The sequence below is a fragment of the Petaurus breviceps genome, unplaced genomic scaffold (assembly GCF_028583685.1).
Source record: "Petaurus breviceps papuanus isolate PSGF00001 unplaced genomic scaffold, PetGlider_PUasm1.0 181, whole genome shotgun sequence".
Classification (NCBI taxonomy): Eukaryota; Metazoa; Chordata; class Mammalia; order Diprotodontia; family Petauridae; genus Petaurus; species Petaurus breviceps.
In genome coordinates this window covers 21,678,442-21,698,913 of record NW_027185784.1, presented here as the reverse complement: position 1 = coordinate 21,698,913, position 20,472 = coordinate 21,678,442, and the positions used below count along the sequence as shown (strand labels likewise).

General features: G+C 37.1%; 1 protein-coding gene across 1 annotated transcript in view; it reads left to right on the top strand.

Moving 5' to 3' along the window:
• Positions 1-20,472, top strand: part of CREB3L2 (cAMP responsive element binding protein 3 like 2) — a 170,340-nt gene that overhangs the window by 105,802 nt on the left and 44,066 nt on the right. Inside the window, exon 3 of the mRNA XM_069086992.1 lies at positions 15,822-15,982. Coding sequence (XP_068943093.1) covers positions 15,822-15,982 — 161 coding nt within the window. The remainder of the gene's footprint in view (positions 1-15,821; positions 15,983-20,472) is intronic.

Genomic DNA, 20,472 nt, shown 5'->3' with positions numbered 1-20,472 from the left:
AATGAAATCATCTCAGACATGGTAACTCAAATCTCCTGGCACAAATGAACTAAAGGAAAAACCTGATCAGATATTGGCTGTGTTGAATGATTATGAATGTCTGCCTTTGAACATAAAGACATGGTCTTTCATCACTCACCATTCATTTTCTTTGTGTTTCCCTTTCCCTTTCTGTTAAACAAGGGGACCGCAATGTTTCTTTGCTAATAGTGTCTCTTTGTCTGCTTAGAGCCAGATCTGAGGTCTGGTATAACAGCCTATGAAAACAAAGTCCTTAGCTATATACAGTTACAGACACTGGATATTTTCAGACAAACTTCACTTTTTTCATTTACTGCTGGGGCAAGGGAGGGAGGCTGTGTAGAAGGAGATGGCTTTTGGTACTGAAAATTCTGCTTATATGCCATACCAAAGAACCTGACACTGTATCAGACATTCAGTTAATATTCAATAAATACTTGGGGGATGATTTCAGAAACTCCTCCCTGTCTTGAGGACAATACAACTTAGTTGGAGAGACATGTCATAGAAACAGTACATCAAGTAACAGGCAAACATGATAATATTGTATGTGCTGTATGCCTGAGTACATATGGGAGGAAGTGCTTTTAGGAGAAGTAAGTCTCCAGGTAGGTCTTGAACTGAACATTCTCCCTCACTTGGAGTTAGCCCAGGATTCTGCATAATAATTTGTAAGCTCAAGGAACAGGCACAGAAAAGGTAATATAGAAGGGGATCCTATACCCTGTATATTGATTAATATTGTGGTTGTACTGTGAGGTTCATTAAAAAGTGGTTTTATCCTTCATTCTCAAAGAAGACCATGCCATCAGGGAGATGATGACATGACTTGCAATTGAATTTGTTTTGAGTGAAGGAGGACTGTGCAAAGTCACCAGCCTTATTTTCTCCTTCAGAGCCATCTGGGTCCAGTGGCCAAATATCAATCAGGATGACTAGAGATAACCCAGGATGAATCAGTGATGAACACAATGGCCCAGGGCTCAATGAACTCAAACAGCTACTAGGGGAAAAAAAACCCTGAAAACTCAAAGTTTGGCAGAAAGTAGGTTCGACATTCATTTATACCATATGTCAAAATAAATACCAATTGGAAGAGTGACCAAATATAAGAGGTTGTATCATTAAAAAAAAGTATTTTTAGAACTATGACTAATGGAAGAATTCATAACCAAATAAGAATTAGAGATGACAAAAGAAAAAAAATAGACAATCTTCGTTATATAAAATTAAGATAACTTTTGTATGAACAAAATCAATGCAACTAGAATAGAAGAGAAATTATTGATTTGGACACAAATCTTTACACCAAATACCTCTGGCAAAAGTCTGATATCCAAGGTATACATACGTGCATACATACATACATACATATGGAAAAACAAGAACCATTCCCCAATAAATAAATGGGGCAAAATATATTAACAGTTTTCAAAAGAAGAAATATAAATTATTAACAAATATATTAAAAATGCTTCCAACCAAAGAGAAAGATGCAAATTATCACAACTCTGACATTTCACTTCATACTCCTCAGTTTGGCCACTGTGATAAAAGACGAATAATGTTAGAGAGACTGTGTGAAAACAGGAATATACTGTTAGTGAAACTTAGATTGATCTATTAAAAAAAAAGCTGTTCTATGTATTCATTTTTAAAAATTATTAAGCATTTATTTTTTTCTCCTTCCCACATCCCTCTGTCCATGGGAGGTGAGAGGGGAAAATATAAAATAATTAGATCATAAGCATGGGCAGCTTTGGTGATGCAGTGGATAGGTCTCCAGGCCTGGATTCAGAAAGTCCTGAATTCAAATGTGGTCTCAGATACTTGCTAGCTGTGTGTTATGGGAATAGGAATTTAAGATCTTTCCTGCCCCTAGGCCCTCTGATAGGTTTAAATGTACCTGGAGCCTGTGGAAGGAGGCTTGGTTTTCAGGAATGCCCACGCCTTGGTGCTTTGTGATTGGGCAGTAGGTCAAGAGGGTTGTGACATTCTCTGAGCCAGGAGAATACTATATATAACCTGATGTGAGATTTTGTTTTGGGGCTCACTTTGAGAAGAGTTATGTTATTTGACCAGATGAGACTCTGGGTAGCCATTGAGCCCCCTGACTTTGAAAACCCAGATGATGGTGCTTCCCTCTCTGGTAACTGTGACTAAGTATGGATATAATGGTCAGACAGTTGGAGGCCTGTCTGCTGAATTTTTTCTCTGTCTTCTTGTAACTTCTGCTTGTAACCTGTCTGTATTCTCTGAAGTTCGGGATGCTGACTTTTCCCCCTGAACTAGGTAAATGATATGTTTGATTGATTAAAGCAAGATTGTTAACCCATTTTGAGTTGTTTTCCTTTAGAAAAACAGATCTAAGAACCTATGTTGGCAGCCACCCTGGGGATACTGGGGTGCTTGCTTGCAATACTGGGTGACCCTGGGCAAGTCACTTTACCCTATTTGCCTCAGTTTCCTCAAATGTAAAATGAACTGGAGAAGAAAATGGCAAATCACTCCAGTACTTCTGCCAAGAAAACCCCTAATGGGGTCATGAAGAGTCTGACACAGCTGAAATGACTATCAACAACAACAACAACAAAAAATCATAAATATAGTCAAGGAAAACAGATGTCCACATTGGTCACATCCAAAAATGTGTTTCTTATTTTGCATGTGTCTCTCATGAAATGATCAGTATTCTTTGTCATCAGTCCTCTGAAATCATATTTGGAACATTGTATTAATCAGCATCGTTTTCCTGACTTTTTTTCCAATATTGATATTACAGGTAAATTGTTCTCTTGGTTTTGCTCACTTTATTCTGATTCAGTTCATGCAAGTGTTCCCAGGTTTCTCCAAAGTCACCTCTTTCTTAATTTTTTTACAACACAATAGTATGACATTGCATTCAGATACTCAGTTGATGGGAGCTCCCTTAGTTTCCAGTTCTTGAAGACTGGTTGAGATTATGTGAGAAGTCATGATACAGTTCATAAGCTTTGGCCAAGCAGTTCAATTTTGGGGCATTTACTCCAAGAATTTCAAAGATGGGAGGAAAAGCCCCACATACAACAAAGTATTCATAGCAACATTTTTGTGGTAACATTTTTTTTTTATTTTTTGGTCTTTATTAATTTGTTTGTTTACTTTTAGTTTACAAGATTCAATTACACAATTCCTTGAGTATCAAATTTTCTCTCCCTCCCTCCTTCCCCCCCCCACCATGATGGCATACAATCAAGTATAGGATCTGCAAATACTTTCACATTAGACATTAGTCAGGTTATAAAGACGAATTTTATCAGATGGAATGAAAAATGGGAAAGAGGAAACAAAACCAAACAAGAAAAAGAAAAAAATAATATAATATTTTATAAAAGATAATAATAGTTTGCTTCAATCTGGATTCAAACTCAGTTCTTTCTAGTTCTTTCTCTGGATGTAAACATCTCAGCATAATTTTCTTTTTTTAAGCTGGAAACAAAGTGAGTGTCCATTTGTTGAATGACTAAACAAATTATGATATTTGGATGTAATGGAATATTATTATGCCATAAGATATCGTCAATGTGAGGAAAATAGAATCATAGGAAGAATTGCATTACCTGATACCAAGTGAAGAAAGCAAACCAAGACAATAATATGCACAATAACTACAATAAAGTTAATGGAACAACACCAAAAGGTTACTATAATCTTGATCTATTCCTGGAGAACAGATAATGAACCACACTTATCTACTCTTAAAAACAAAATAGATTTTGAGTGTGAAATTTGTCAAATTTAGTTGCTTTGTTTGCCACATTTTTTTATTCTTTATTATTTTACCATTTGTTACACATAATGTTTAGTGCATAGTAAGCATTTAAGAAATGCTTGTTTGATTGTTGTTGGAGAGGATTCTGTAAGGGTGGAACATATTGGGATATGCCTGTGGTATCAAAAACCAAAAGGGATAATTAAAAAATTTTTGTTTAAAAAGAAAGAAAATTAGCCAGTGAGTTAGTGTAGGCAAAAATAATTCCCCCTTCTTCTGGGCTTAGTCTTTACTCACTGAAAGGGCATTTATTATAGACTGGTAAGCTCTCTTAGCATAAGGACCATGTCTTATTCATCTTTGTATTTCTCACAGAGCCTACCATAATAATTGTCCAATAATTATTTGTTGAATGAATGTTATTGAACACTACCAAATAGTCCAGCAAGCTATATAGAAAAGATTTCCACCACTGTTCTTCACTTCAGCCATTGATCTTTGTGTTAATAACTTAGAAATATTTCCACTTTTTTATTTTTCCAAGTAAGTAAAAATCCAATCCCACAATGAATGAAAAAACAAAAGGAAGATCCTTTTGATCTATTTATGAGAGTTTACCTGATGTTAAACAGACTAAAGACAGTTTTTATCTATTAACTCACCTGAGTAAGGGGTGTTTATCTCCTATAAATATGCAGAAAGTATACCCATTACTTGTTCATGTTGGCAAGCTGAATCCCAATTTGGAAACCCTTTAGCAGTGCAACAAATTTGTCTGAGAAGTTTTTGAAGATGACAGAGCACACTCATCTTCCCCCAGATATACCTCCAATTTCCTGCTTTTTTACACTATTTTGCTCCTGCTTGGAATGTCCTCTTGGTCCCTCGGTGCCCTCCTTTATCCAAACCTATTAACTTTTATCTTTAAAACACAGATTACATTCCATTCCTTTCACAAAAACTTTTTCAATTCTTACCCTTCAAAAATGATCTTTCTCCACTTTAGCCTTCCATGGTATTTACACCTCTATCTTGCTCTTTTCACGTATTTTATTGTACTACTTTGATCTGTGTATGTCTTCCTCACTCCCAACCCCACATTGTTAAGTCCAATGAGGGCAGGAGCTTTTGTCTTGTCTGACCTTTGCATCTCCCCAGTCAGTAGCAAGTATCTCAGTGTTGTACGTTTCATACAGAAACTCCAACATTAATGAGAATATGGATCCACTGGACTCATTTAAGTAGCATGTGTGTGTTTCTGCTCTAAGGTGGTTGCTTTCTTTTTGTAATTAGTCTTTCAACATATATATATGTATGTGTTACACATATGCATATATGTAAATGAAATATTTATAAAATAACCAGATATTACCAACTCCCCAATTTAATGTTTTAGTTTTTTTTTTTCTTCAGAGGGTTAACATTTCTCCAGTGCAATTTTCTAAGCAGTATTCATGGGAATAGCAGAGGATGCATATATAGTATGACTTTTTTCTTACTCTGGCTTCAGTTTCATTGGTAAATTTTGTTTTCTGTAGCTTCATAACTTGCCTCATTCCAATTATTCTGCTTGTTAGGGTTGGTTTGTGTGTGTGTGTGTGTGTGTGTGTGTGTGTGTTCATGTCATGATTGTATTGACCACCAACAATCTATTTTTTTAGCTTTAAAAGACTATGAAAATTGAGATGTTAGAATTCTTATACAGATAGTTGGGTAACATTGGTGAAAATGCTAATTAAACCTGACTTTTAGCAAGAGATTATTTAAGCAGTATGAAGTCATATCAAATAAACAGCATTATTAAGTACCTACTGAATACCAGGTTCTGTGGTAAGTACTGGGGATACAAGAAAGATAAAAAACAGTCTCTGCCCTTAAAGAACTCACAGTGTAGTGGGGGAGACAACATAAAAAACAACCATGTACAAACAAGAGATAGACTGAATAAATTGGAGATAACAGTGGGAGTGTGGTAACATTAAAGTGAATGAGGAAAGGAGAAAATTCCAGATGTGGGGAACAATCAGTGAAAGTGCATCAATTCAAGCAATGGAATGTCTTGTTCCAGGAACAAGAGGTCACTGTCACTGGATTATAGAATACCTGGAAGGGATTAAGGAAGGGGACAGATTATGAAGGGCTTCAGAAGCCAAACATAGAATTTTATATTTGATCCTGGAAGTGACAAGGGACCAGTGGAGTTTATCAAATAGGGGGCAGGAGGTCATATGTTGAGACCTGTGCTTCAGTCTTCAGTTCTGTATTACAGTTTGTGAAGGGAGAAAGAAAGAGAGACCAGAGTGAGATGAAGACCCAAAAGTGAGGGTGTGTATGTGGGAAAAGTCATATCATATAAAATCTTAGGACATCCTGGGGATAAAACTAAATACTGTTCATGAAAACGTCATTTTAGATCTGAAAGGGACAGTGAATATCCTATAACCCCATCTCTCATTTTAGAGAGAATATACAGAGGGAGCCAAGGTCCAGAGAAATTCAGTAATTTAGGAAGTTACATGAAATAGTCGCTATAATGCTGAACTTGGAATCTGGATAACTTCATGTCCTGCCTCAGATACTTCCCAACTCTAGCATGGTAGACACTAGCTCTGAACCTCAGTTTCCTCATATGTAAAACTGGGAGTGGTACTGGAATAGATAGTTTTTTAGGTCCCATCAAGATCCAAATCTATGAGCCTATGAAAAACTAGAGAACACCTGGTACAACAGACAAAAGTATCCGCGCTTACTAGCTGTCGAGAGCTGGGCAAGCTGTTTAAATTCTCTGGACTTTTTTCCTTATTTGTAAAATGAAACTAATAATACTTGTATCAGACAGTTTACAGGATTATTTTGAGGATCACCTGAGATGATGTATGACCATATGAAAATGACCTTCTCTTATTTCCCAAGGCCATACAGCTAGTGGGAGAGTGGAAATAAGATTCAGATCTCCTGACTGCCAAGATAGTGTTCATTCTGCTAAACTAAACCTTCCTTCTGAGCCTTAAAAACCATCTAAAGTAACAGAGGATGTCAACACTACCCTCTTATAGCTTTGCCAACATTATTATTGATTTAACAACTTAAACCAATTCAACAAAATTTTATTGAGTTCCTGCTACATATGAGGCACTGTGTGTGTACATGTGCATGTGTGTGAATACACACACATGCACACGCAGAGTCTCTGTCCTTAGGAAGCTCATATCCTATGTGAGGAATACAGAAAGTTAAAAGTTTAAAAAAGTAAAGAACGTAGATACACAGTGTACACAATATAACTTCACAAGGGAGGGGGTGCTGCTTCCTGGGCGAGGTGAAGGTAACAATGATTATAAAAAGGGCTCAGCAACGCAATGATCCAAGACAATTCCAAAAGACTCATGATGGAAAATGCCATCCAAATCCAGAGAAAGGGCTATGGAGTCTGAATGCTGATTGAAGCATAAATATTTTCACTTTTTTTGTATTTTCTTTCTCATGGCTTTTCCCTTTTGTTCTGATTCTTCCTTTACAACATGACTGATATGGAAATGTGTTTAATATTATCATATATGTATAACCTATATCAGATTGCGTTCTGTCTTGGGGAGGGAGGATTAGAGGAAGGAAGGGAAGATTTAGAACTCAAAATCATATAAAAGCAAATGTTAAAAACAAAAAATAAATTCATTTTTAAAAATTAAAAAAATAAAAAGAGTTCAAATTTATATAGCCCTTCTAGTTTATAAAATGTTTTTCTTGTAAAAGGCCTATGATTTAAGTCATAGACGTCACCCATATTTTATAGAAGAACCTAAGTTCAGAGAGATGAGAAGATGACTAGTAAATAAGTGGTCGGGCTGAGAATTTCTACCATATTAGCTTCATTGGGTGGTAGTTTTTGCTTAGAAAAAGAAAAAAACCCCACAAAGCTATGTTTAACAAAATATAGCTCCTCTTCTATTTTCAAAAAGATGGCTGTTAACCCTTCTTTTCTGCTTCTCCCCAAATGTTTAGAAATTAGAAGCCCCTGTACTGTGTTAAATACTTGCTGCCTCTTGCTTTTGTAAGGCAGCCAAGAATTTAAATCTCTAAGTGATAGTTCACATTCAGAGCTATTATGGCCTTTTTGGTCTTTTTGCCAGTAAAACCAAAAAGAAAAGAAAAAAAGAATTTGGGTGGAAAAATTATAGTTAAGTGAGGGGTTCCTCCCTTTCCCCTGCCCTCATCTCCCACTACCCCTAAAAGTTGCACCTCCCATCTTTTCTCTAATTCTAAAACTATTTTTTTGCAAGCACAAAATGGAAACCAGCATACAGCAGCTCAGCCAGAGAACTCATCTTCCAATTTTAGTTGCCAGTTGAATGCTATTTTCCTTAAACCACTTACCAGGCCTAGATTTCTGAGTCTAAAGTTAGAGTCATAATACCGCGGCATGGTGGGTAGACCTGGAAAAGTCATCTAGTGAATGAGTGCCCTCATTTTGCAAAAAGGAAACTGAGAGCCAGAGAGGTTAAGTGACTAGTTCAGAATCATAAGAGGATTATCAGAAGTCAGATCTAGCACTCTTTTACTATATTTTGTATTATGTCTGGTGGGCTGGTTATTTCACAAATATTCATTTATATTAACTTAAATTTAATGGCTTAAATGTGCTAGTTTGGATGAGATGATATGGGTTGGTTTAGAGAACAACTGATCTGTAAATATTCTATGTTGTGATTAGCTTGTTTAAAAGTCAACACACACACACCCATATGTAGACCTTTAATGCCATCTCTATTAGGGGACTAGCAGGTTCCTGGGACCTGAGGGTCTGAGACATGGTCCCCTTTGCCACTGTACACTTTCTAAATCCACCAGCGTTCTAGAGCTTAAAGTAAAGCTGATTGAATCATAGATCATGCTCTCTGCAGCACACTCTCGATCGAGCACATGAGCATGATCCATGATTGTTCCTCACTCTGATGTGCTAGTCGCCATCTGTGCCTCACCTAATAAATGAGTCCCAGCTCGGTTTCTCTGAGCTTCACTGAGATTCTCCTATGAATGAACCCTCCCTGCTTTTTAACCTGTAAAACCTTCATGACAGTGATGATGATAATAGCTCACGTTTAGAGAGCACTTACTGTGTTCCAGGGGCTTTGCCAAATGCTTGACAATTTTGCACTGGATCCTTATCACATCTTTGGAAGGTAGGTGCTATTATTTCCCCCATTTTACAGATAAGAAAACTGAGACAAACTAGGGATAAGTACTTGCCCAAGGTCACATAGCTAGTAAGTGTATGAGCCTAAATTTTGAACTCAGGTCTTCCTGACTCCAGCCTCAGCACTCTACTGTGCCCCAGGCCTGCTCCTGTTGTCTGCTGTAATTTATTCCCTAAACTCTTATCATAAACAAGGAGAAAACTTTGGCCAATATTCACAGGTAAGGAAAAACACAACAAATTTTTGCATTTGTGCTTCTCGTTTAGCCTTCCACTACCCCGGATAATTATTTGTAAACAATAATAATAATAAAACAGCCAGGATTATATGATACTTCAGGGTTTGCAAGAATTTTACAAATATCTAATTTTCTTCTCACAGCCACCCTGGGAGGTGGGTGCTGTTATTATCCCTGTTTTATAGATGAATAAACTGAGGCAGAGAGTGGTTAAATGACCTGTCCAGGATCATATTACTAGTCAATGTCTGATCTCAGATCTCTCTGACTCTAGGTCCAGTGCTCTATCCACTATAACCGCCCCTCCCCCCCCAGCTGTTGTACAACATGAAAATTTATTTGGTTAACTTCCTAATGTGTCATATAAATAAGCATTCTTGTGGTAAGACCCCCTAATGTATATATTCGTAAGAGATTTATTGATTGTTCTCCTACCATGTTGACCACACACTTTTTTAGGCATGGCATTTAAAAGACAAGTTTTATTGATGTCTTTTATTTTTATGCTACAATATAATTTCTCACTCTCTCCCCACCCTACCCTTGTAACAAAGAACCACATTTTAAACTGAGATTGCTTCTGTTAGCAGAAGCCACATTTCAAATCCATAGTTTCTCCCCTCCTTATCTGATTTTGACTGGCGTAGATGCAATGTTAGGGATGGCAGTGAGTATAGTGCATGGTGAACAACTGAATTCCCAATCCTTCTTTCTATGGGTCTATATGGTCTCAAAATGACAATTGTCCAGATGTTCTCCTACAGGAAGAGACATATTAACTGACCTTTTTCAGAATGGTATTTCTTTGGGAAGTCATCAGAGAGAGCACCAGGCCTGGAGTCAGGAAGACTCAGCTTCCTGAGTTCAAATCTAGCCTCAGATACTTACTAGCTGTGTGACCCTGGGCAAGACACTAAAACCTGTCTCAGTTTCCTCATCTGTAAAATGAGCCAGAGAAGGAAATGGCAAACCACTTCAAGATCTTTGTCAAGAAACCCCACCTCCCCCCTAAAAGTGGTCAGACGTGACTGAAATGACTGAACAACAAATTTTTCCAGGAAAGTAAACTTGCTCATTTATAAAGAAATAGTACACACCTCAGATCAGGGTTCTTAGCTATTTTTGTGTGTATTATGGACTCTTTTTGCAGTCTGGTAAAGCCTATAGCCTTTTTTTCAGATTAATCTTTTTAAATGAATAAAATAAAATACAAAGGATAGTAAAGGAAACCAATTATATTGATATGCAGTTAACAAAAACAAACAAAAAACAAAACAAATTCTTGGGTGCTAAGTTAAGAACTCTTGATTTAGAGACAGGCTTGGACACAATGCTGTAGAATTAATGGGCTAGCCAAAAATCTTTAGTTCCTTCAACCAGTCTTGCTATGGCTTGATCCCTGGTGTCTTTCAAATGTTGGTTGTTTCTTCTCTGAATGCACTCCAGTGTGTCAGCACTCAGTGTTTTACAGATCTAGAAATACCTCCTTACTATTATCTTGAGGGGGAAATGAATCAGGGCTCACCTATGGTGGGGTTAGCTTAAAAAAAAAAAAAACCTTCCAGAGTCACTCAGACATGTTTGTGTGGTGGAGAGAATGGACCTCCCTCATTGACTGGAATAATCATTTTGACCTCTAGTTTGTCAGAATTGTTTCAGAAAGAGACATTTCCTTTTTTTTTTTTTTTTTGAGAGTTCTGGGATTCTATTTTGCACCAATATCTTTCCTACCTTCCACTCCCCTGGTGTACTAGTGATCTTATCAGTATCTTAAAGTTAACTATAGGACGTCTTGGTATTTAGAAAATGAATTCACAGGCTTATAGTATCACAAATTTAAAATGGAAATGAAGCTTAGAAGTCATAGAATACAACCTCCTCATTTTACCATTGAGGGAAATGAAGTGACTTATCCAAACTCCCACACATAGCAAATGACAAAGCCAAGATTTGAACCCAGGTCCTCAAATTCTAAACCCAAGTGTTCTTTCCACTGTTCTATGACCCATCTGTCTATGGTTACTATGACCCCATCCCCCCTAGTAATGAGGCAGCTCTGTGGCACAGTGTGATCTCACTCCTCCAGCTCTGTAGCTTGATGGACCTGGAGTCCTAAAAACCTGGGTTCAAATCCAGACTCAGACACTTAGTACTGAGACTCTGGATAAGTCATGTAATCTCTGTTTGCCTCAGTTTCTTCCACTGTAAAATGAAGATAATAGATCTACCTCACAGGGTTGTTGTGAAGATCATCTGAGAGAATATTGGCAAAAAGCTTTGCCCAGTGCCTTGCATATAGAAGATGCTATCTAAATGGTTATTCCCTTCTCTCTCCTCCCCTCTCTCCCCTCCTCCCCGTCACGGAGAATAGTATAGTTTTATCACGGTTAGAGGATCTAATTACGGCTTTGTATTAATTTTCATCTTCAATTCTCCATTTATTCAAATTGAATCTCTTCTTGCCAGCCCTTTGGATTGGGTTTCATCATTGTAAACTTAACCAACAACAGAGGGGGCCTATCTTCATTTCACAATCACAAAGGGAATTGTGTTCAGGCTTAAATATGGAGGAAGGTGATGTTTTATTTATCTTCCTTGCTGCATGATGGGTAAGCATATTGTTTCAGAAAATAAAATCCTGAAATGAGAGCAGCATTACTACCTATTACATTACAATTTCCCCGTGAACAGACAAATGGTTGTCCTCGTTAGCCAAAAAGGCAGTGGAATAGCTGTGACCTTGAAATCAGGAGGCTTGGGTTTGTGTCCTGTCGTCACCGCCATCCCCTAGTTGTGTGACCATGGGTGAGTTAGTTAGTTAAGCTCATTGAGCCTGTTTCCCCATCTGCAGTACAGGGAGTATAAGAATTATCACTCTGCAGGTTTTTGTAAGAAAAATGCTTTATAAATGATGAAGTTTTATGTAAGTGATAGTTGCTGCTCTTCCTGTCCTCCCTATCCCTGGGATTTCTCTTCCAAACCTGCCCTTCTGTCTTTGTAGCGTGTGGCTTCATTTGACAGGAGAGAATTGAATCAGCATTGCCTAAGGAGTTATTATGTGCAAGGAACTGGGAAAGCTTAGGATACAAAGATGAACCAATGGCACCAGAGAAGGGAAGGGTTATTTATGGCTGAGGGTATGGGGAAGGTTTCATGGAAGATACAGCCTTTAAAGGAGAGTATTCTAACATTTGGAGACATTGAAGGAAGCTGCTGTAGGCATCGAGGGATTGGAGTACAAGAGATTTCCAGAGAAAGTTTATGACAGGAAAGAGATAGGTACTAGACCTGGGATTTCCCCATTAGGGACCTCCCTGGTTAAGAAACTCCCTCCACCAAAGCAGGTTGGCACCTTAATTACAACTTAACAGTTCTGGAAGGTTGCCTAAAGGATAGAGAGGTTAGAACTTGTTCAGGGTCATGTGGCCAGTATGTGTCAGAGGGTGGAATTTGAACCCAAGTTTTTCTAGTTTCAAGACTGACTCTCTACTGAGAGCAGGTATTTGGGGAGGTGGAAATGAAATATTTGGGCAGTTTATTGGAAGTAAGGAACGAAGGAGAGGAAACAACAATGACCCAGAGATTATGATGCTGGGCATCTGGGAAGAGAGTGGTCAACAGAAATGGGAATGTTAAGAGGAAGGGCAGGTTTTGTAGGAAAAATCACAACCTCTGATTTGGACATAGTTTAAGTTGTCAATAGAGCATTTAGGTGAAGATGCATAGGATTCAGTGGAAGTGGTTGGGTTTTAGGGAGAGACTGAAGGCCAGAGATATAGATTCAGATGTCACTGGCACAGGTGAGAGCTGAAGCCATTTAAGAAGACAGGGTCCCCAAGGAGGAGCAGGATAACTAGATAGATAGATAGATAGATAGATAGATAGACAGACAGACAGACAGACAGACAGACAGACAGACAGACAGATAGATAGATAGATAGATAGATAGATAGATAGATAGATAGATAGATAGAGTATACTCATCCTCACGGAATAGGGGGAGGAAGAAAAAAATTGAGTGAACTGGGGATTTGTAAATTTATAAACTTATAAATCTAAAATATTTCTAGCAGGGGTGTCTAGGTGGCGCAGTGAATAGAGCACCGGCCCTGGAGTCAGGAGGACCTGAGTTCAAATCCAGCCTCAGACACTTAACACACTAGCCATGTGACTTTGGGCAAGTCACTTAACCCCAATTACCCTCCAAAAAGCAAATAAAATAAAATTATTTCTAGCAGCTCTCTTTGTGGTGGCAAAGAACTGGAAATTGCAGGAATGCCCATCATTTGAGGCATGGGTGAACAGGTTGTGATGTGTGATTGTGATGGAATACTACTGTGCTGTAAGAAATCAGCTCAATGATCTTAGAAAAACATGGAAAGACTTGCCCAAAATAATGAAGAATGAGCAGAAGCAAGAGAACATTGGGTACAATAACAGCAATATTGTTTTAAGAGTGACTTTGAGTTGCATACATTATTTTGACTATTATAAATACTTAAATTAACTACAAAGGCCATATTAAGGAAGACACTATCTGTGTCCAGAGAAAAAACTCATAAATAGAAGTATGTATAGAATGACTTTACACATACATTTGTTACATATATCCATACATATTTGTGTCAAATGGTAGCCATCTCTAGGGTGAGGTGGGGGGGAGGAAAGGAAAAGAAAGAAATTTACATGATAACTTTTATATATTTAAAAGGAATAACAGGTTGTACATAATGCATTTACCATTTCATGTGCAATCTTTATTTTTTTTTACTATACTGTTATGGAAATGCTTATTTTAGTCCATAAATTAAAAATAAAATAAATAATTTAAAAAAAAAACCCTTGAGAGAGCTGGAGAAAAAGCAGAAACAGGAGGAAAAACAAGAGATAGCAGAATCACTGAAATCAAGGGAGGAGGAAAAGTATTGAGAAAGGGGAAAGATGATCAGTAGTATCAAAAGGTATAGAAAATTTGATGAGGACTGAGAAGATCTGAACATATATTTCCTGGGTTTGGGAAGCAGATAGAGGTATAGGGCTCTGCTTTGCCTTCCAGTACCTCTCTAAATTAGAGACTTACTTTCTACTTGACTCAGAAGTCCATTGGAGTACAGTGTGGTCTCACTCCTCCAGTCTCCATCAAAAAGCCCTTTGTTTCTTGCCCCTCCTCCCCCTGCCAGGTTCTGAGGTATATCTTGTGCAAGTCAGTGGAAAACACCCATGAATCACCAGGGGGTGCAACAGCTCTGTAAACTTGGCTTAAAGTCCAGAGCTTTCCAATCAACAGAACTCTGGTCTCTGTTTTTGTTACCTTAGAAAATAAAGTCGGGGAGGGGAATTGCTAATTAAAGGAAAATCTATTCCAAACTTAACTTGAGGGGGAAAAATCATCTGGCCACATTATAATATTATAACCATGTCCTTAATAGATTGAGAAAGTCTAAAGGTAACATTTATGATGTAAGTTGTGAAAAAGGTGCATTGAAATTGAGTTTTTATTGAATGAAATCTTTGCTCTAACATCTCATATTTTTATTTAAGAGATGCTTTATCTTTATTTCTGATTGGTTGTTAATTATCAGTGAGTGACTCCTTAAACTTTACCTTTTAGATTCTCTGTTGTCCATACTCTTCCCCACTTCCAAGCAGTTTATCATATGTGAAAAGTAACGACTTGATAACTGGAAAAATAAATAAGTAATTCAATGATAGTATGACATTTATCAGAGTCCTTCAGTGAAATTCTGTGGTGTTATTATGAATGATTCCCATTCCTATCTCCTCTTCACCACCTCTCACTTTGCCCACCTTACATCCCCACTCCCAATGCCCTTCTCCATTTAAATTATTTGGCACTTTTAGTTTTTCATTTTGTTTTAAAATTGTGATTTGATTTTTTTTAAATCTTGTTTTAGACCCATTCTAGCCAGTCATATGCTTGCTGACCCTTCAGTGTCCCTTTTTCGACAGCTGTTTATTCTTTCTTGAAAGCTATTTACAACCCTCCACGGTGTAATTGTTAACTTTGTCTTTTCCTCTTCTCTTCTCTGCTTGACATGGTCTGTCTTTAGGTCCTAACTTTGAACTAAGCTGATAAGAACCAAGAGGTACTTTCAAAATACATTAAAAAGTTTAAAACAGTGGTACTTCCTGTCTGCTTCCCTAGAGTTCTCCCTTGTTTTGTTTCAGGATTTAGACTTCGGTGGAGACTGAGAGAAGAATTAGGGATGCGTGACTCAGTCACAGAAATCAGGGGCAGAGACAGTGTTATGATCTGGGATCTTAGCCAGACTCTTTTCTGTGAGAACAAGGGGCAGTATTTGCTTGAGATCCTCAAAACACTTATCACCTAAGGGCAGGAAAAGAGGGAGGAGAAAGGAAATGAGAGAAAATGGCAAGAAGGAAGAGGAATGAGAAATTGGGAAACCAAATATTGGCAGAGAGGTCCACCAGTAATCGATCAAGGCTTATTTGAAAAGTCACAGTGCACAACCTAACTGTTTCTCTTTTTCTTGGGAATATTTTTCTATGGAGCAAAAAGTTGGTGATCATGTTTGTTCATTTCATCTAGTACCCTCATGAATTCTAACTTGTGTGCATTGTCTTTCTCTACCAGCTAATCTGGCCGGTGAGGAATGGTGCCTGACTTCAGCAACCATCAAGACAGAACCCATCCTGTGCGAATCCCCTGGTCTTGTCCCATCAGTTACTCTGACTATCACTACAGCTCCTGCCCCTCTAGGCAGCGAGGATCCCCAGCTGCAGAATGATGACGAGGTACACTTGGTTTTATTCCATTTCGCAAGCTGAAATGAAAAAAAAAAATTCGGATATGCTTTCTTTAACAAAGCCTTTGATTTCCCCCCTCTACTCAGTTCTGAAGCTAGAATATTCAAGACCTGGAATGTGTTGATTTGCTATTTGTAATATAGATATCCCTTCCCTGCCATCCTAGAGGCCCCATAAAAAGTGATGATATGGCAAATCCTATAAAACCAGAGATCTGTTTCCATGGAGAAAAGTGGTGTCTCAGTAGATTGGAATGGACAGCTTTTGATGAGAGAAGGGTTATATATAGTGAGGGGTAACTCCACAATACAAATGTAATGTATTTCTATGATTGTTGGGAATTGTCATATTTTTTTAGTAGCAGTTTATTTTATATTACACATATTCTTATATATATAATATATAATACATATTATATATTTTGTATAATATAGTATATATACACATTATGCACACACACACGTATATATATATATATATACACACACACATATTATTATATGTGTACTTCGGAGTACTTTGTGGACTTCAGATCTCCATGATCAGCAGCTATTCCATTGCCCTCATGAAAGCATAATTAATTTTCTACTATCTGATTCATTACCCATAGGTTTTTAAAAATTTCTGTTTTATTTTCAATTCCAATTTCCATAGCTTCTACAACTTAGTTCATCTTGTTTACCTTCTATCTAATACTATACTCATTAGGGGTATGCAAATAGTATACTCACAGTGCTATACAAATAGAATCTTAGCATTGAATGGAATTGCAATTGAGACCACTGAATCCATCCAATAGGCTGGCCTCTAGTTGTCTAATTCTTTGGTTATGACAACCTACGCAACAAAGAATGATACTCAGTCTTATGTAGACTCCTACTTCTGTGCAATGGTAGTAAGATGCCAGAAAAGGGAGAGGAAAGTACATAGATTTACACAGCTTTTAGACTGTCTATAAACATTCGCTTAGCTATTGGCATTCTTAATGTAAGCTCATTGTTCCATAGCCAATGAGTCAACATGGTACCGGAAAAATGGAATCATATTAAATATTGACATTTTTGCTATAAATGTAATCAAATGCTAAAAGAGACTTGCAGATAAATGGGCAGATGAATCACAAGTTCTCTTTGGAAAGGCAGTTAAAAGACTTGGTGGAGTTGCTTTTATTTGGTTTCCAAAGGCAACAAGAAACATAATTTTGTGGGATACTTGGTTGTGTGCAATCAGTACTCATGATAAAAATTTGCAAAAACGATGAAGATAATTGCAGCTCAGGCAACAATGTTCAACATCCATTATAGAGGATGAGGAAATAAAGAAGTCCTATGCAGAACACTGTAAGACCCTCAGAATTAAATCAGCATATGTTTTAATACTTGGTGACTTCAGTACCAAGTGGACATAGGAGAAAGCAGCAAAAATAATATTAGAAAACAGTACAGTTTAAGATTAAGAAATGAGAGAAGCCAAAGGTTTATAGAAAACACAGAAGTCTCATCTGTTATGAATGTTTCTTTAAGAAAAGAATTAGAAGGTGGTGGACATAGTGAGCACCAAATAGCATCACACACACACAAAGAAATTGACAATATCTTAATGGATAGGAATTGCCTAGGTACCAATGAGGGAATAAATTCTAAATCAACTGTCTAGGTGATATAATAGATAGACCACTGGGCTTAGAATCAGGAAGACTCATGTTCATGAGTTCAAATCTGGCTTTCAGGCACTTACTAGTTGTGTGATTCTAACAAGGTGCTTAACCCTGTTTACCTTAGTTCCTCATGTGTAAAATGAGCTAGAGAAGGACACAGCAAACTACTCTGGTATCTTTGCCAAGAAAATCCCCAAATGGGGTCACAAAAAGTAAGGCACTACTAAAATGACTGGATGATGAATTACTTTCTTATCACAAAAATCAAAAGCAATTCCAAATTAGATAAAAGAATAAAAATGAGAAGAATATATATTTCCTCTGGCAATTAAGATCAGGGCCTTTTCTGCCTTAGAGAATTGCTTGGGGGCATTGAACATTTCATGAACTTCTCTGGGGTCACATAGCTAGTATATGGCAGAGGCAGGACTTGAACCAAGGTCCCCCAGCCTCTGAGGCCAGTTCTCTATCCACTGCCCAATGTTGCTTCTTTGAGAAGACTTTATAAAAGAGTGCAATTAAAATAGCTACAACATGATGGTTTTGATGCTCAAAAATTGGAAATGGATAAAGGAATGAACATCAGTGGAGACTATCACCATTTCCTAAGGAAATTTAACAGATTTAAATCAGTCACCACCTTTAGGAGACCAAAATAATCTGTAAACTTACTTAGGCAATAAATTTTTGATTTCTTTTCCAAGCAGAGAGAGAGAGAGATTAGCCAAAGGCAGCATGAGTTTCAGAATATAAACTCTGTAAAATCTTACAGAGGAAGGCGGTATAAGATTATGAACAGTATTACTTCCTAAAACAGCAAAAAGCAATGGAGAAATAAACAAATTTATAGAAAGCTTGCCAAAAGAATCAGATACCCAGATTTTCCAAAGAACATTAAAGGATGAAGCAGAAATGAGGAAAACAAATAGAAAATATGAGATTTGTAAAGATTTCTATAATTATTTTCTTCATTAGTGATAGTTGAATCACTATATTTGGACTCTAACATCATAGTCCCTGATGTGCTGCATGATAAAAGCTGATAGAAATGGTAATAAAGAAAACAGAGAGAGTTAAACAAGACCAAATAAATATACATGGATGAGGCCCATGATGCAGGTCACACTTTCGAGAACATTGAGATATTGATTCTTTTTTTCAATAATATTTTTCCCAATTGCATGTAAAATTTTTAACATTCATTTAAAAAAAATTTCAGTTCCAAATTCTCTCCCTTCCTCTTTACCTTCTCCCCTAACCTGAGATGATAATCAATAGGTTATATATGTGCAGTCTTGCAAAACATTCCCATATTAGTCATGTAAAAGAAAACACAGACAAAAAAATTAAGGAATAGAGCAAGTGAAAAAACAATCTTCAGTCTCTGTTCAGACTCCATCAGTTCTTTCTCTGAAGATAGTATTTTTCATCATGAGTTCTTTGTAATTGTCTTGGATCATTGAATTGCTGAGAATAGTTAAGTCATACACAGTTGATTATTGTGCAATATTGCTGTTACTATGTATGATGTTTTCTTGGTTCTATTCACTTTTATATTAGTTCATGTAAATCTTTCCAGGTTTTTCTGAGAGCATCCTGCTCCTCATTTCTTATAGCACAATAGTATTCCACTACAATCATATACCACAATTTGTTTAGCCATTCCTAATTGATGGGCACCCCCTCAATTTTCAATTCTTTGCCACTACAAAAAGAGTTGCTATAAATTTTTATACAGATAGGACCTTTTCCCTTTTTAAAAAATCTCTGTGGAATACATATCTAGTAATCATATTGATGGATCAAAGGGTATGCAGTTTTATTACCCTTTGGGTATAGTTCCAAATTACTCTCCAGAATGGTTGGATCGATTCAAAACTTCACCAAAATGCATTAGTGTCTCAGTTTTCTTAGAGACTGATTCTTTAGATACTGAAAGAGGGAGAAATATGCCAAATAGTTTTTATTTTGGTCATTAATAAACATTTACTAATCTAAGGCATTCAAGAAAATATTAACTACCAACCCACATCTATTTTCCCATTTTCACAAAATCTCTGAGAATTGCACAATATGTTACATACAAGAAATTGCATAGAAATATTACATGAATATATGACTAGCAGGTGAACCTGTCTTGCATAGGAAAATCACTTGTGCTGGAAGCTGATAACCCAGTGTGAGTAGAATTATGAAGCTTCACCTCAGACAAAACAGTGCTAAACCCCTTTGTATTTCTTTATATCTGGTTAGAATAGAAAACATCATGAGAAAAAAAAGTTTATGAATTTGCCTTCTTATGGTCCTTTGCTACACAGGTACTTGAATCCCTTCATCTAAGGCAGCAAAGTGGCATGGTAGAGAGGATTTTGGACTTGGAATTAGCAAGATGGGGGTAGAGTTCCTGCCTCAGTCACTTACTAGTGACCTTGGCCAAATTACTTAACACCTCTGGGTCTCTATTTTCTCATTTTTAAAAAGAGAAGGTAGGACTTCACTTTTGTTAATCAACAGATATTTATTAAGTGCCCACTTATGAATATAAACTCTAAGAGCTTATATATATATGTGTGTGTGTGTGTGTGTGTGTGTGTGTGTGTGTGTGTGTTTTAAGCAATTGGGGTTAAGTAAATTGCTTAAGTTTACACTGCCAGTTATTGCTGAGTGTGGTGCTAAGTATCAGAGCCCAGATTCGATCCCAGGTCATCCCGACTTTGGCTCCAGTGCTCTTACTCACTGTGCCACCTGGCCACCCCTAAGAGCTTATATTTTAGTGGAGGAGCTAACATTCTCCAGCTACAAACCTATTATCCTGGGATTC